This window comes from Rhinopithecus bieti, unplaced genomic scaffold (assembly GCF_001698545.2).
Source record: "Rhinopithecus bieti isolate Rb0 unplaced genomic scaffold, ASM169854v2 scaffold_3447, whole genome shotgun sequence".
In the NCBI taxonomy this organism is placed as follows: Eukaryota; Metazoa; Chordata; class Mammalia; order Primates; family Cercopithecidae; genus Rhinopithecus; species Rhinopithecus bieti.
The window spans coordinates 137,018-150,922 of NW_016804116.1; the positions used below are offsets into that span (position 1 = coordinate 137,018).

General features: G+C 40.6%; 1 protein-coding gene across 8 annotated transcripts in view; it reads left to right on the forward strand.

Annotated features, from left to right (window-relative positions):
* The window catches only part of EVA1A (eva-1 homolog A, regulator of programmed cell death), a 74,794-nt gene that overhangs the window by 41,376 nt on the left and 19,513 nt on the right, over positions 1 to 13,905 (forward strand). For 7 of the 8 annotated variants that reach the window (XM_017864184.1, XM_017864163.1, XM_017864157.1 and 4 more), the window contains one exon: positions 1,880 to 2,032. In XM_017864184.1, the coding sequence (XP_017719673.1) occupies positions 1,948 to 2,032 (85 nt within the window). In that variant the 5' untranslated portion in view covers positions 1,880 to 1,947. Of the gene's footprint in view, positions 1 to 1,300; positions 1,450 to 1,879; positions 2,033 to 13,905 lie in introns of those variants that run through there. The other variant, XM_017864172.1, reaches the window with a different exon arrangement.

The following is a 13,905-nucleotide window of genomic DNA, read 5'->3' on the forward strand; positions in this document are numbered from 1 at the left end:
ATCTATGTGTATATATATGTGTGTGTCAGCTTGGATAGGAGACACATTAGGAGGTAAGGAAGGGGTCAGATATTGTGAAAGTGGATGTGTATTGTGTTAAGAAGGTCAATGGGAATTCATTAGAGTTGGGTGGTGGAGTGATGTGATCCTATTTGTACTATGAAAAAATGACCCTGTTAATAAGCATGGGGGCTATACTGAGAAGGAAGGAGGTACCAGCAGAAAGGCCAGATAGGAGATTGTTGCAAAACTCCCAGAAATAAAATGATAAGACTTGCACCCTGGTAGCATTAGTGGAGACGGGAAGGAGGGAATGGATTTGAAATAGACATGACTCACTACACACTCAGACATGTTCCAGTAGCTTCACTCTTTTCCTGGGTCTTGAAGTCCTTAGATCTGGAGAACAGCCTCTGAACTCAGGGTGACGATTCTAACCATTCACCTGTGTCATCCAGTTGTCATCTTTTAGGAACACAGATGACTGTTGAAAGAGGCGCTCTGTTCTGGCTTAGAGGCTCAGGGGTCCCTTAACAGCAGCCAGTCTCTTTTCAAAGCCCCTGGAGCTCCCACTCCTTGTCCTGTCACTCTCAGAGCCTCTGGATGCTCCAAGGACTTTGTGGTTGTTTTTTTGTAACTGTGAGTTGGTTGGTGTTTTCTTGTTTTGGTTTTTCCTGAAGCCTGTAGAAATCTACCAGCCTGAGAGTGTTCTGTTGTAGCCCATTCTATTTACCTCATAGAACTGCCGCTCTCCAGGCCTTCTAATTGTGGCCCATGTTACATGTATGACCCACTGAGAACTCAGGTTCATTCCCCAAGCCTGACACCCTTCTACACTCTGTGACTCAATTCCCTGCCTTCAGTTCATAGCAGTGTCAAATGAGCCATTGGGTCTTTGCCACCTCTCTCCCACTTCATGCTCAGGAGCTCTCTGTAAAGCCTTTGCTGAGTAACTGGATAATGCTAATGCCAGGCTTGAGCTGCAGCAGCTGGGGAGTGGATGTGCTCCTCCAGCCAGAGGCTGAACACTGAGATCCCAAGTCTGTGTTCTGATCTCTGGAGGGATGGTTCTATGGATGGGCAGTCTGGGCCACGTGTGTGTTCTACTCGCCCATCACAGTCACAGGTGGAGTCATGGAGCTAGAGGCAGGGAGCAGCTCCCACTCCCAAATTCTCATAGGTATTTTAGAATGGGAACCGCTTTGGCAGTTCTGGGATAGCCAGCTCTGAACCACTGCCAAAGGCACACATTTAGTGACCTGAGGGATGAGGCAAGCTGATCAAGGTACACAAGTGTCATCACTGCAGGCTCCGGGCAAAGCACAGCAGGAGAGGAAAGGGCTGTGGCTTGTAGTTAAAATACAGTGATGACTGTAATGATGATTTGAACCTGATGGGCTGTGCCTCAAAGGTGAACCAGGGAGAATGAAATAAAGAGTTCCAGAAGAGGTAAGGGGGGATTTTAGTGGGAATTAGGAAGATACAGGGAAGAGAAAGGAGAAAGGTCAGGAAAATCAGGGTTGTAAGGAGTTTCTACTTCCTTGAAAGCCAGGAAGCTCACTTGAACAAAGAGCACAAGACCCCAAATCTTTGTGACACCCCTGGCTTGGAGAGCTTGCTGGTCTTTCTTTAGGAGCCTGGCTAGTTTTTGCAAGCATAGTTTTCACAAGCAATTGAAGGATAATTTCCATAGATCTATAGTGAAGCTATCCCGCAAATAAAGTGGGGCTGGCCAGAGAGGGTCTGTAGTTTCCAAAGCCCCAAAGGACACCTGCAAATCAGCTGTGGCAAAAATATGTCTTTAGGAGCCCAGGCTACCTGGAACACGGCCTCAGGACAGCAGAATGTGCCTTATCACTCACTTTGTTTTCCCAAACAGAAGAGAAGAGGGAGAGTGGCCACATTGATTCAGCCAAGCACCTCCAGGAGGTCCCCTCTGGATGTCCCATGAGGCTACCCCTCAGCCACAACCCGGAGCACGTGGAGATGGCTTTGCTCAGCAACATCCTAGCGGCCTATTCCTTTGTCTCAGGTAGGTGCCTGGTCTCCGCTGGGCCAGGACTGAGGTCTGGGGCTGGGTCCAAGGTTGTCTCCTGGTTGGCCATCTCTGGCCTTATTCTCAGGAAAGACACACTACATAATCATAGCTACTGCTCGGCTATGCTGAGTTTTGAGATGAAAGGTCTCCTGGTTGGAAATTAAGCTTGTCATTCTCTAATTTGAAAAATGAAGGGTTCTAAGAGCTTTGTCTTGCAGAAAATGTTTAGCTGCTCAAGTGAGTGAGTGAAGTGGCCCGGGGCTACTGTTGGCTTCTGTCACTATGCATTAACTCTGACCAAGGCGGGGGCTGATGGAGTACCTCAGCCTAATTATTCTATGCGGTTAACCTCACACAGGCTGCCTCTGTGTGAGACTGTGTATGTGGGAGAGAGAGTATGTGTTTTTATGTTCTGTGTTTGGGGCCTTTCTGGGGTATTTGATGAAGCTGTAGAAGAGATGAAGACAGAAGGCATCTGGAGTATGGAAGAGTCTGATATTTGTCCCTTCGTTGGTTCAAAGTTGTACTCTTTAGTAAGATGGTTGATTTTCTCCTCAAGATCATTTCTTGAAAACAGATGTTGTTCATATAAAAGGAGTCATTTTAAAATACATGAAAATGCTCACTGGTTTGAATGACTAAACTGTGCCTCTGCTGCTTGAATGAGTTTTTAATTTCTTAATACTTTGCTTTTGTTTTTGTTTTGTTTTGTTTTGCCTGATGTCTCTGGATATATTGTATAAAAAGGAAGGAACTAGGGTTTCAATTAGATTTCCTTTGGGCAAGGACTGGTTTTACTTTCTAATTCTCTAGGCAGGGTGGACACATGGTGGTCTAAGAGTTGAAATGCAAACCTGATATTATGATTTACAGTGGCAAATCTGAGCCAAGTGGAGAGTTCCATGAGCCAAGGAAGTTCATGGCTTCTCTTTGTGAGAGGATCTTGGATGACGCGCATCCTGATTTCAAAAAAAAAAAGGACTGCTCAGGGCCTTGTGCTGGGCGAGCTGCAGCATGTAGTCTGCTTGTGCCTCAGGTCCAGGGCTCTGCCTTCTTGAATCAGTGAAGGCCTAGGTCACCAGTCAGCTCCTTTTTCCCCTTAAGGAAGTCCAGGGCCCCCTTCTCTAGGCACTCACCCATTGGAGGAATCTCATCTTTGCTCTTGCTTCAAGGCAACATTGGAGAGAAAGGACACAAGAGCGGAAAAGAGCTTTGAAATTCAGGCATCATTTTCACAAGCAATTTAAGGATAATTTCCTTAGCTCTATAGTGAAGCTATCCCCTAAATGAAGTGGGGCTTGCGGAGAGTGTCTGTAGTTTCCGAAGACCCAAAAGATACCTGTGAATCAGCTGTTGCAAAAATATGTCTCGCGTGAGAGCAAACAGAGCACTGCACTTTGGACCTCTGCTCAGCACAGGAGGTACCTGGCAATTTTCCATTTCAGTCGACATGACCCTGAATTATGACCATTGAAAGTGGTAACTCATTGAATAGTCCTGTGTTTACCAATGTGTCTTGTGATCTTGTCAAGGCTGAAAAGTACATGGCCCTGTTTTTCTCTCCCCTCCAAACTTCCTCCTTCCTGCCCCATACTCTTGAATTAAATATTACTTGGGATGCAGGAAGACAATGCTTCTTTAAGTAAGTATAGGCTGAGATAAAAAGAAAATGCAAAGAAATAGAAAAGCAGTGTGGCTAAAATAAAATTTGGATCCAGTGTGTAGACCCAATGACTGAAAATCAATTCTGAAATGGAGAACATTCCCTGATTATAAGTGAAATTAATAAAGAAAATTTAAAATATGTAGGTGAATATTCAAGATACAAATAACCATTGTTTTTAGTGAAGAAAATTAAATAATTGAATTAGAAGCAATGATGAAAAGTATGATGGAAGAAAATTGTGGAAAATATCCTAATCTTGTAGCTGCCTCATGTCCTCATTCTGCTCTACCAGATCTTCAACCCCGCAGGGCCCCAGCCCCTCCTATTTTCTCCCAGTACATCTGTTGCCTCCTCTCCTATCCACGTGGTGCCTTATTTCAGCAACACATTTGCTAATACACATAACTTCCATATTCCTTTCTGTAGCTTCTGAGTAAACCAGTAGGTGAAACCCCAACTGAGTGAATCCTGCTTACTTTCTCTGTGTGTGTGTGTGTGTGTTCTTTGTTAGGTGGGTGTCTAAGGTGTTTGGTAACCTTGTGGGAGAGTTGGAGACAGAAGAAGGCATGTGAGTTGGGAGAGTCTGATATTCACCCCTTTTTTGGTTCAAAGTTGTACTCTTTAGGAAGACGGCTGACTTTCTCCTCAAGATCATTTGTTGGAAACAGATACTGTTTATATAAAAGGAGCCATTTAAAATTACATGAAAATGCTCAGTGGTTTGAATGACCAAACCGCTCCTCTGCTGGTTAAGTGAGTTTGAAAATATTTGATATTTTGTTTTTGTTTTGCCTGATGGTCTCTGGATATTACATAAAAAGAAAGGGACTGAGGTTCTGATTGGGTTTCTCTTCAGGCAAGGGCTGGTTTTACTTTCCAGTTCCAATCTAGCCAGGGTTCATATTAGATGACTTAGGAAAAGTGACCCTTTCTCACTTTGCACAAGTTATCAAACACCAGTACAATTTGCCATTTGAAGCCACTAGAAATTCATAGTCTCCAATCTCAGCTGAGCTTTTCACATCATACTTTAATCTCCCTATTTATTTCTGGACACATCTTGTGCCCATTCTTCCCAGCAAACATTTCAAACCTTGGCCATTCCAATAATTGTAAATATCTGCTTACCACAATGGGCCCTACAAGTAAATGACAAGTGTCAAACTAGGGGAAAATGAAACATTAATGAAGAAGAGTTAAAGTTTATAACAAATGAAGAACTCTTACAAATCAATAGAAGTGTCCCAAAAGGAAAGTTGCTGAAAAACAAGAATCAACAGTTGGCAAAAGAAGAAATACAAATTGTCAATAAAACATGAACAGCTCAAATTCTGGCAGAAAAATACAAAATGGAAACTGCAATGAGATTAGCATTTTTATTTTATACATTTCTCAAAGACTTGACTGATTAAGTATATAATTTTAGTCTTGGAGAAAGTCTGGGGAGATGAGTACTTGCACATTGTGCTGATGGGATTGTGAATTTGCTACAACCTCTCTAAAAAATAATTTGGCAATATCCATCAAAGCTCTTAAAAACACATGTGCTAGCCAGAAATCCCACTTCTGGAAGTGTCTCCTAAGGAAATAATTAGGGATATACACAGAAATTTTACTGTGAGGATGATTCATCTCAGAATTATTTATAATACATGCAGTAAAAATATTAGGGAAAATTTGTGAGTGTGAATTGAAGTAGAAAGATGTTTATGATATGCTACTAGGTAAATGAAGCCTGTTACCACACATCATATACATTATAATCCCATTTATGTATGTATATTCATATGTATAGGTAACCACATTTTACTACAAATTATAACCAGGTGCCAGAATTGTGTGGGTACAGGTATATGTATTTTTAATTTTATTTTGCTTAGCTGTATTTTTATTAACAATTCATTGATATTCATAATAAGTAATGTTATTTTATTAAAATATTAAATTTTGAATTATACCATACATATATTAGACAATTATCATGCCTCTGTCTTTTCTAACTTTCTGAGCTTCTTATCTAAGTGTCCTGAAAATAGCTATTTGGTTGTGCTATAAGCATTTCAAATTCACTCCAGCCTAGAATAGAATATTGTCCTTCTCTTTAAATATGCTATTTCTTTTATGTACCTATCTAGGGCATCACCTAATCCAGAAATAGGATTTTTAACCTTTGATGCATCTTCTTCACTGCCCATATCCAACTTGTTTTGGTCGATTCATTTTGCCTGTTAAAATGTATGGCATCCACTTTAGTCCCACCATCGTTGATTGACTGGCTCCAAGCGCCATCATGGTTTTGTCTGCCTTATCATAATGGTATTTGCCATGGTCATGCCTCTACAATCTTGTTTCACAGTCTGTATTTTGTAGCAAAATGATGTTTCCAAAATGCAGATGTGATGATGCAATTCTTTTTATTTTTTAGCATCCCTCAGTGGATTCTCATTATCTCTGGGATAAAATCCAAACAAGTTTGTGTGGTTTAAGAGTCAGGATTGTTTTCAACTGCAAAAAATGAAAACCTCAACTTGGTGGCCTAAATACATAGACGTTATCTTACCCACATAATAAGAAGTCTGGAGGTAGGTGGTTGCTAGCATTGGCTCATTAGCACAAACACGTAGAGGCCTGTCTTTTTCTTTCTCTGTCTGGCTTATTTTACTCAGTATAATATATTCCAGCTTTGTCCATGTTGTCACAGGTGGCAGTATCTCCTTCTTTGTTAAGGCTGAATAATATTTCATTTTGTAAATACACCACAGTTTTTAAAATCTGTTCATCTATCGATGGATGCTTTGGTTGTTTTTATATCTTGACTATTATGAATAGGGCTACAATAAGTATGGGAGTGCAGATATCTCCATAGATGCTGATTTCATTTTCTTTGGATATATACCCAGTCAGAGACAGGAATAAAAATGCTGTATGATCTCACTTACACATAAAACCTAAAAAAAAGGTTGAATACATAGAAACAGAGAGTAGAATAGTAGTTATCGGGGCATGGAGGAGGAAATGAGAAGTATGTCCAAAGATACAAACTTGCAGTGTTGTGGGATGAATAAGTCTAGAGTTCTAATGTATAGCATGAGGATGATAGTTAAAATTATATGTATACTGAAAATGTACTAAGAGAATAGATTTTAGGTGCTTTTACCACACAAAAAATGAAAAGAAGGTGATGAACGTGTTTATTCACTTGAGTAATCATTTAACAATATGTATGTATAGAAAAACATCAGGTTTTACACCTTAAATATATACAATAAAAAATGTAGGGGCCAATATCTCTGTGATTCTCAAAGACTTTTTTCTATGTTTGTCATCTCATGGCTGCCAAATGGCCGCTGTTGTTCAGGCTGATTCAAGATCAAAAAGGGCAGAAAATGGAAGGAGTTTCCAGTAGATCTCCTCTCAGATTTCACTGGCCAAGACTGTGTCACATGGTCATTTCTAGCTGCAAGGGAGGCTGGAAAAATGAGAATTTTAGCTTTTTCAATCTTTAGATCAGTGGTTCATATCAGGTGAGATTTTGCTCTGCAAGGGGACTTCTGGCAATGTCTGGAGATATTTTTGGGTGTCACAGCTTAGAAGTGCAGGCTGCTACTGGCATCTAATGGGTGCAGAAACATCCTACAATGCACAGGACAATCTCCTGCAACAAAGTATTACTGGGGCAAGACATCAACAGTTCTGAGGTTAAGAAAGCATGCCCTAGAGCAGAGGCAGGCAAGGAAGAAAGGACTTGATAGTTTGAGGCATCCCATTCTGAAAGTCCTTCTGTGGCTTACCAGAGCTTTTAATGTTGACCTTTACTACTCCATGCTTTAATTAAGTCACTGCCCTCCCTGACCAAGACCTCTGCTCCAGTTATTCTAAACGACTTGTCAGGTTTTTTCTTACCTCATTTCTTTAGCACGGTCTTTTCCTTTTCCAAGAATTCTCCCTTTTAGTCCTGGACAGGTTGACTCCCTCCCAGTCTCCTGAACTCTCTTACGGTCATCTCTCCTCAACCTACCCCACCTTGAATCAATGGGCTTAGGCACCCATCCACACTCTCCCACACATGTTTTATTTCCCTCTCTATTAGCACTTGGATTAGAGGACTTAACATTTTTTTTTAATTGTATGTAAGGAACTCATTGGGACCAGAATATGATAGTTTATAATGAAGATAATCTCATTAATAATACTGACCTCATTAATAACTCCTAACAAGGTTCTTAGAAAGAGTAAATGGAATGATTACTCGTTTTAATTTAATGATTTGAATATTTAGTATATTTGCCTGGCTCACTCTTCTATTTCCTTTAAGTTTTCTTTGTTTCTCAAAAGTCACCTTTGGGTACTCCATAAATATGTATAGTTTCTATGTACCCATAAAATTTTAAAATAAGCAAATAAATAAATCACCTTCTCAGTAAATTTTGCTCGTCACTATCCACTTCTCGCCACAACACACACTCAGCACTTCGTATTCTTCTTCCTTTTTTCCCATTTTTTTCCTCCTTATCACCTTACCATCATCCACCATACTATATATTTTATTTGTTTAGTATCATCTCCCCTGCTGGAACATAAGCTCCTAGGAGAAGAGAGATTTTTGTTTCTTTCATTGACTGCTATGTCCTGCGCATGTAGAATAGTGCCTGGCACCCATCAGATGCTTAATCAGTGAATGAATATGGCTCAATAACCAAATAATTATAAAAAGACATGTAGCGAGGCATCTTACCCAAGAGCTGCTTCCTCCATCCAGTTCCCAAACTTGACCCATCATCAGGCCTCTATGCATCCTTCCAGAGTTCTTTATGCAGATATTAAGAAAATACAAGGATACAGTTTTCTCCTCCTCCATTTTATGCACAGGTAGCACACCATGCATACTGTTTTGCCCTTCACGATTTTCACTGAATGATATATTATGGAGATATTTTAGATCAGCAGGTGGAGACCTTCCTCATTCTTTTAGACAACTACATATCATTCCATTATATAGGTGGACATCCATAGTTTAACCAGTCCAGTGAAAATGGTTTAAATCTTTCCAAACTGAGCAACAAACAGAGCTGCAATAAATAACTATGACGTGTATGTTTAAGTGCTCTTGTAGAATAAGTGCCCCAAAGAAAAACTGTGGGAACAAAGTATGTGTAAATTATCAACTGAGAAAAATATTAATAAATTATCATTTAAATAATTTTACCAATTTACTCTTAAAAGATATATGAGAAGCCCCTGCAACAGTGTTTTCAAACTTTTGAACTTTGACAATCTCATAGATGAAGAATAATATCTAAGTGCTATTTAATTTCTGCTTCTCTAGATCAGAGGTCAGGAAGCTTTTTCTTTAAAGGGTGAGACAGTAAATATTTTCAGCTTTGTGAGCCAGTCTCTGCTGTAACAATTCAACTCTGCATTGTCGCACGAAAGGAGACATAGATAATGCACAAATGAATGGACATCATCGTGTTCAATACAATTTTATTTACAAAAACTTATGGCTGGGCAGACTTGGCTTGTGAGCTATAGTGTGCCAGTCCCCATTTTTCATATGTTAAAGAGCCATTTGTATTTCTTTTTCTGTGAACTGTCCATATCTCTCTTTCATTTTTTATTGATCTTTTTCTTAATACTCTTTCTAGGCACTTTTCCTATATTAGTCCTTTGTGTCTGTTACATATTACAGATATTTTTCCTAATTTGTCACTTGTCTTTTGACTTTGCTTATAGTAATATTTTTCAGAGCAGGAGTTTTGGGTGATTATTTTTCCCTGTTTAACCAATATTTGTTGAATGTGTAACTGCAAGCAGAATTATGCTGACTGTTTAGTATTTAACCAGAATTTGAATCACATTTCCCATGACATTGGTATGAGGAAGGCAGTCTCTCAGGAGTGAGGGAGCCTCACCCCCCGCAACTGATAGTCACAAATTTGGGCATTTGAGAAGGTATTGTAGTTCTGGGTTTTCTCATTCCCCTTTAGACTGTGAATCCTGTGAGGGCCGAGGGCCTTTGTGTCCTTAGCCTTTAAGCTATGCCCAAGGCATTGAAGACTTGCAGCAAATGTTTATAGACTGAATATAAGTAACCATGTATTAATATGTAATTTGTAAATTTTTTAATATTTAATTTTTTATTGATTTATAACATGCATACAGAAACATATGCACAAAACATTTATGTAAAGCTGATGAATTATAACAAAATAAACTTGTGAAACTAAGAAATAGAATCAGACTTCCTCATTCCCCTGATAATCACATTCTCCTTCTCCTTCCAAAGGTAACCAAAATCTTAAGAACTAAGTATAGATCAACTCTGTCATTTCATGTAAGTGTTTTATTACAGAACATGAAAAACATATACAAAATATGAAAAAATATAATAGACCTGTCACCCAGCTTTAACATCTATTCGTCATATGTTGTTTTTGTTTAATCTATACTTCAAACCATTTCCCACCCCCCACTTCATTAGGTTTTCAATTATTTTATAGATAAAATGCCTACACATTGAAAGGTACAATCTTAATTGTACCTTTTTGACAAATCAGTGTACCCATGTAAACTTCCCCTCTTTTAAGAATTGAATTACCCCCCTTAACAATCATTAATGTGCATAGAAATTACCTCAAAGTATTATTTAAAATCCAAATTTTTATAAAATAGGTGTGAGTTTTGACTGACAATTTGTATTTTTAAAGAGTGCAGATCTGCAGAGTACATGGTAACTACAATGTTTCTTTTATCTATAGTAAATACAATTTGATGAATAAAATTAAGGAAAATTGACCTAGAGTAAAAGGATGAATCAAAACATCTGTACAATATGCTATCTATAGGAGCATTTGGTTAACAATAACATAAACTAACCAAACAATTTGATCATTTTAATAACCAGAATTAGCCACAATCTTACTATTGTTTTCATAGAAGTGCTCCCTCAGAATAAAAAAAAATTTAGTAACATGAGAGGGTATTGGTTAACTGGTTAACAGCAAATATTTGAAAGTAAATGTCTGATAAAATTAAGTAATGGATATCTTTTCAAGTCCATCAATGATCTTACATAGTTACCCAAAATTCTGTCATTTACATAGCAAGTGCAGATAATTTTCATAGCTTCCTATTAAAATTATATTGTAATGCCCTTATGCATTTTAACTCAGTTTTCTTATAAAATTCAGCAACTTAAATTTTTATATGATATATGATAAATTCCCCTTAAATTCAATTTAAATTTACTAAATTTTATTAGGCAGTGTCTGTGTGTCCACCACCCCATATTATTTGGGGTTCCTCCATTTGCACAGGCATCACAGCTAGGGAAACAGGAATTCACAAGACACGGCACAGGCTGTCCTCTGCATCTCTTTCTTCCTCAGGGCATCCATTCATCAGTCAATCAAGTCATGTGAGAGTAGAAGTTATATATTTTGTGGCACAGAGGGTATCATTCCTCCCCTCAGAGGAGGAAAAGACCAGAAGGTCCTCTTAGGGGGACACTTACTGGGAGGGCTGACCTCCCTAAGGTATGAGGCTCTGATCAGCAGGTATAGACTTTTCAGGAGGGAGGGATGAGGCAGCCATTCTGAACCTGCAGCTCTACTGTCTCTTGTCCCATCTCAAGACAATTCTGAAGGGCTGTTCTGGCCTGTCTGGATGATAGAGGTTGAGGAACAGTTTGGGCTTTGATGTGGCTCAGATGAGGTGTGTCATAGGGGGCCCCTATACTCAGTATCTGGGCTGGTGCCTTTGAGGTCAGTAGGTTGCCTTTTTGTGTCCAACTCCATTTCCACTAGGGAGGAGGCTGGAAAGTCTAAATGGCTTCCAGAGGCCCCCTCTGATTATTTTTGGAGGATGGGCACTGAAAGGGGCAAAGTCATTATCTTTGGAAATTCTCGAAAGTCTAGTTGGAAACCTGGGAAGACCTCTTGCCTAGTGCCTGAATACTCAGTTTGCAGTCCTAGCCACATAGATGGTTGATAGGCATGGAGCTGAGTTTGCATTTATATCAGCACAGCCTTGCGTCGGGTTTGAAGAAGTGGCCAGGATTACTGTCTTGGTTACAGGCTAGAGAACATAATGAAAGCAAACTTCAGACCTGCTGCTGACTTTCATCTTGGCAATGATTGTTGGGTCCTAGGCAAAGTGCTTGAATGCAGCATGAGGCCAGTCCATAGATCCACCTCCACACGGCAGCTGTCCATAAGGTAAGAGGGAGCCCAGTTTATGTCTTGATGGGAGGCTCAGCCAGGTAGAAGAATCACATCTCAGGTTTCCTGATAGCTGGCTGACGTGTTGAAAACAGATCCAGGACAGATCTGCTTTTGGATGTGTGGACAGGCATTAGCCTTTCAGTTTTGCTGATGCATCAGTTGAAGTCTCCTAGGAAACTTCTGTACTAGGTTCTTCCTCTGCAGTTCTTGCCTTGCCTTTGCCTTTGTTCTTCCTGTGAGTCTTGGTAAAGGGCTATGGAGTCTGGAGTTGCTGGGGCTTCCTCAGTTCCAGGTTCTACTTTTCCTTCTTATTTGGTCCAAGGGTTGTGGGACAGGGCCCCACCCCAGCACTTCACTGGGCACCTTCTGGTCCTGGCCATGTGTCCTAAGACTTGATAGTTCTTACATGTTCTCTTGGAAATGATTAAACTTTGTTTCTTCCAAATCTCACCGTAAAATTGCTGCTCCAGAAAGATGTATCATGGACATTCTGCTTTTGTGCATCCTCCCTGCCTAGGATTGAAGCTGTGCCTACTCTGGTTTCAGAAGCATGCAGTAGAGTACTAAAAGTTAATCTAAAAATGGTTTCAGACACTCATCAGGGAGCTTCCTGCATGGGCTGAGAAATGCCAGGACCCCAGGCCTCCAGTACTACCCCTAAGGAGGGGCTCACAATTTGTAACATTTTTTAACGGTTGGAATATCCTCCGCTAAAGAGGGTTTGGTGAAAGTAGTACTTTCGTACACAGATGATAGCAAGATAAATTAGTGTACCACTTTTCAAAACGCACTTGGCAATGTGTATCAAGAGCTATAATAATATGTATCCTGTTTGACACAGAGATTCCTTTCCTGAGAATCCATTGCAAGGCAATAAACAACAAGCAAAAAAGGAAGTAGCATTAAGCACAAAAATATTTCTTCTATTATTATTTTTCAAAATATTTCCTCATAACTGATTTGCTCCAAAAACGACCACCAGAGTACTCCAGACGACCACCAGAGTAAGTGCCAGAGAATAGGCAAGTAAGCAGGGTAAAAGAAAACTTTAATAACTTGCCAATGTGAGGGAGGGGTGAGGTTCACTGGTCTCCGGCGGTGAAGGCCGACGAAGTCGCTCTGGCATTCTCAGGCGAGGTTCCTAGGTCCGCACAGGAGCAGGAGCCAAGGAAGTTCGCACCGCGCACCCGCTGGGAGCTGCTTTTATGTCCTGGGCCCCGGAGTGGGAGGGCAGTGGGCGGGACATAGGCGGGTTGGGGGCGGGGCAGTAGGCGTGGCTAGGCGGGTTCCGGTTTTTCTCCATTGGAGGTGGGGTTGTGCCTGCGCAGTCCACCCTTGTCTTTCCTGGGCACGGGAAAGTTAACAATGAAGAACCCGGAAATGCGCCATTTTAGTCCCTTTGTTCTTTTTGTTCCCTCCCTCCCTCCGTCCAGACAGTCCAACCTTTTATTGATTATAGTGATAGGGGGCGCCGTTGTCTGTCTAGCTGCTTCCTGCTGTTAGGGGGCCGTTGTCATGAGGGTCTATGGTTGGCACCTGGACATAGGGATGTAGGAGCATCTGGTTGAAGGCAACACGGGTGATCTCTTGAACTTTGGCTCGGAGAAATTTGATTAAAACAGGAGCGAAACATAAGACAAGACAGAGGATTAGTACGGGAATTAGGAATGGGAGCATCTGCTGTATTACAGGCAGCAGCCATACCGGTGGTCCGGGGGTGAAGGGGGTATTGTAGGTTTTTAATTCTGCTTTAATCCTGTTTAGGGTTTGGATGTTAATGTCTACTAGGCCTGACTCGTGATTGTATGGCTAAGGTTAAATTCTGTAGGACTTGTATGTTTTGAGGAAGGGATTTTTGCTGGACAAGTGTTCTTTTTATCAGGAGAGTAGCCATGGGAAATGAACTAAGAATTGTGTAGCCTGTGTAGAGTCCACCTTTGACTCCGTCTGCCCATCGGGGGTCCCATGGGTCTTTGATA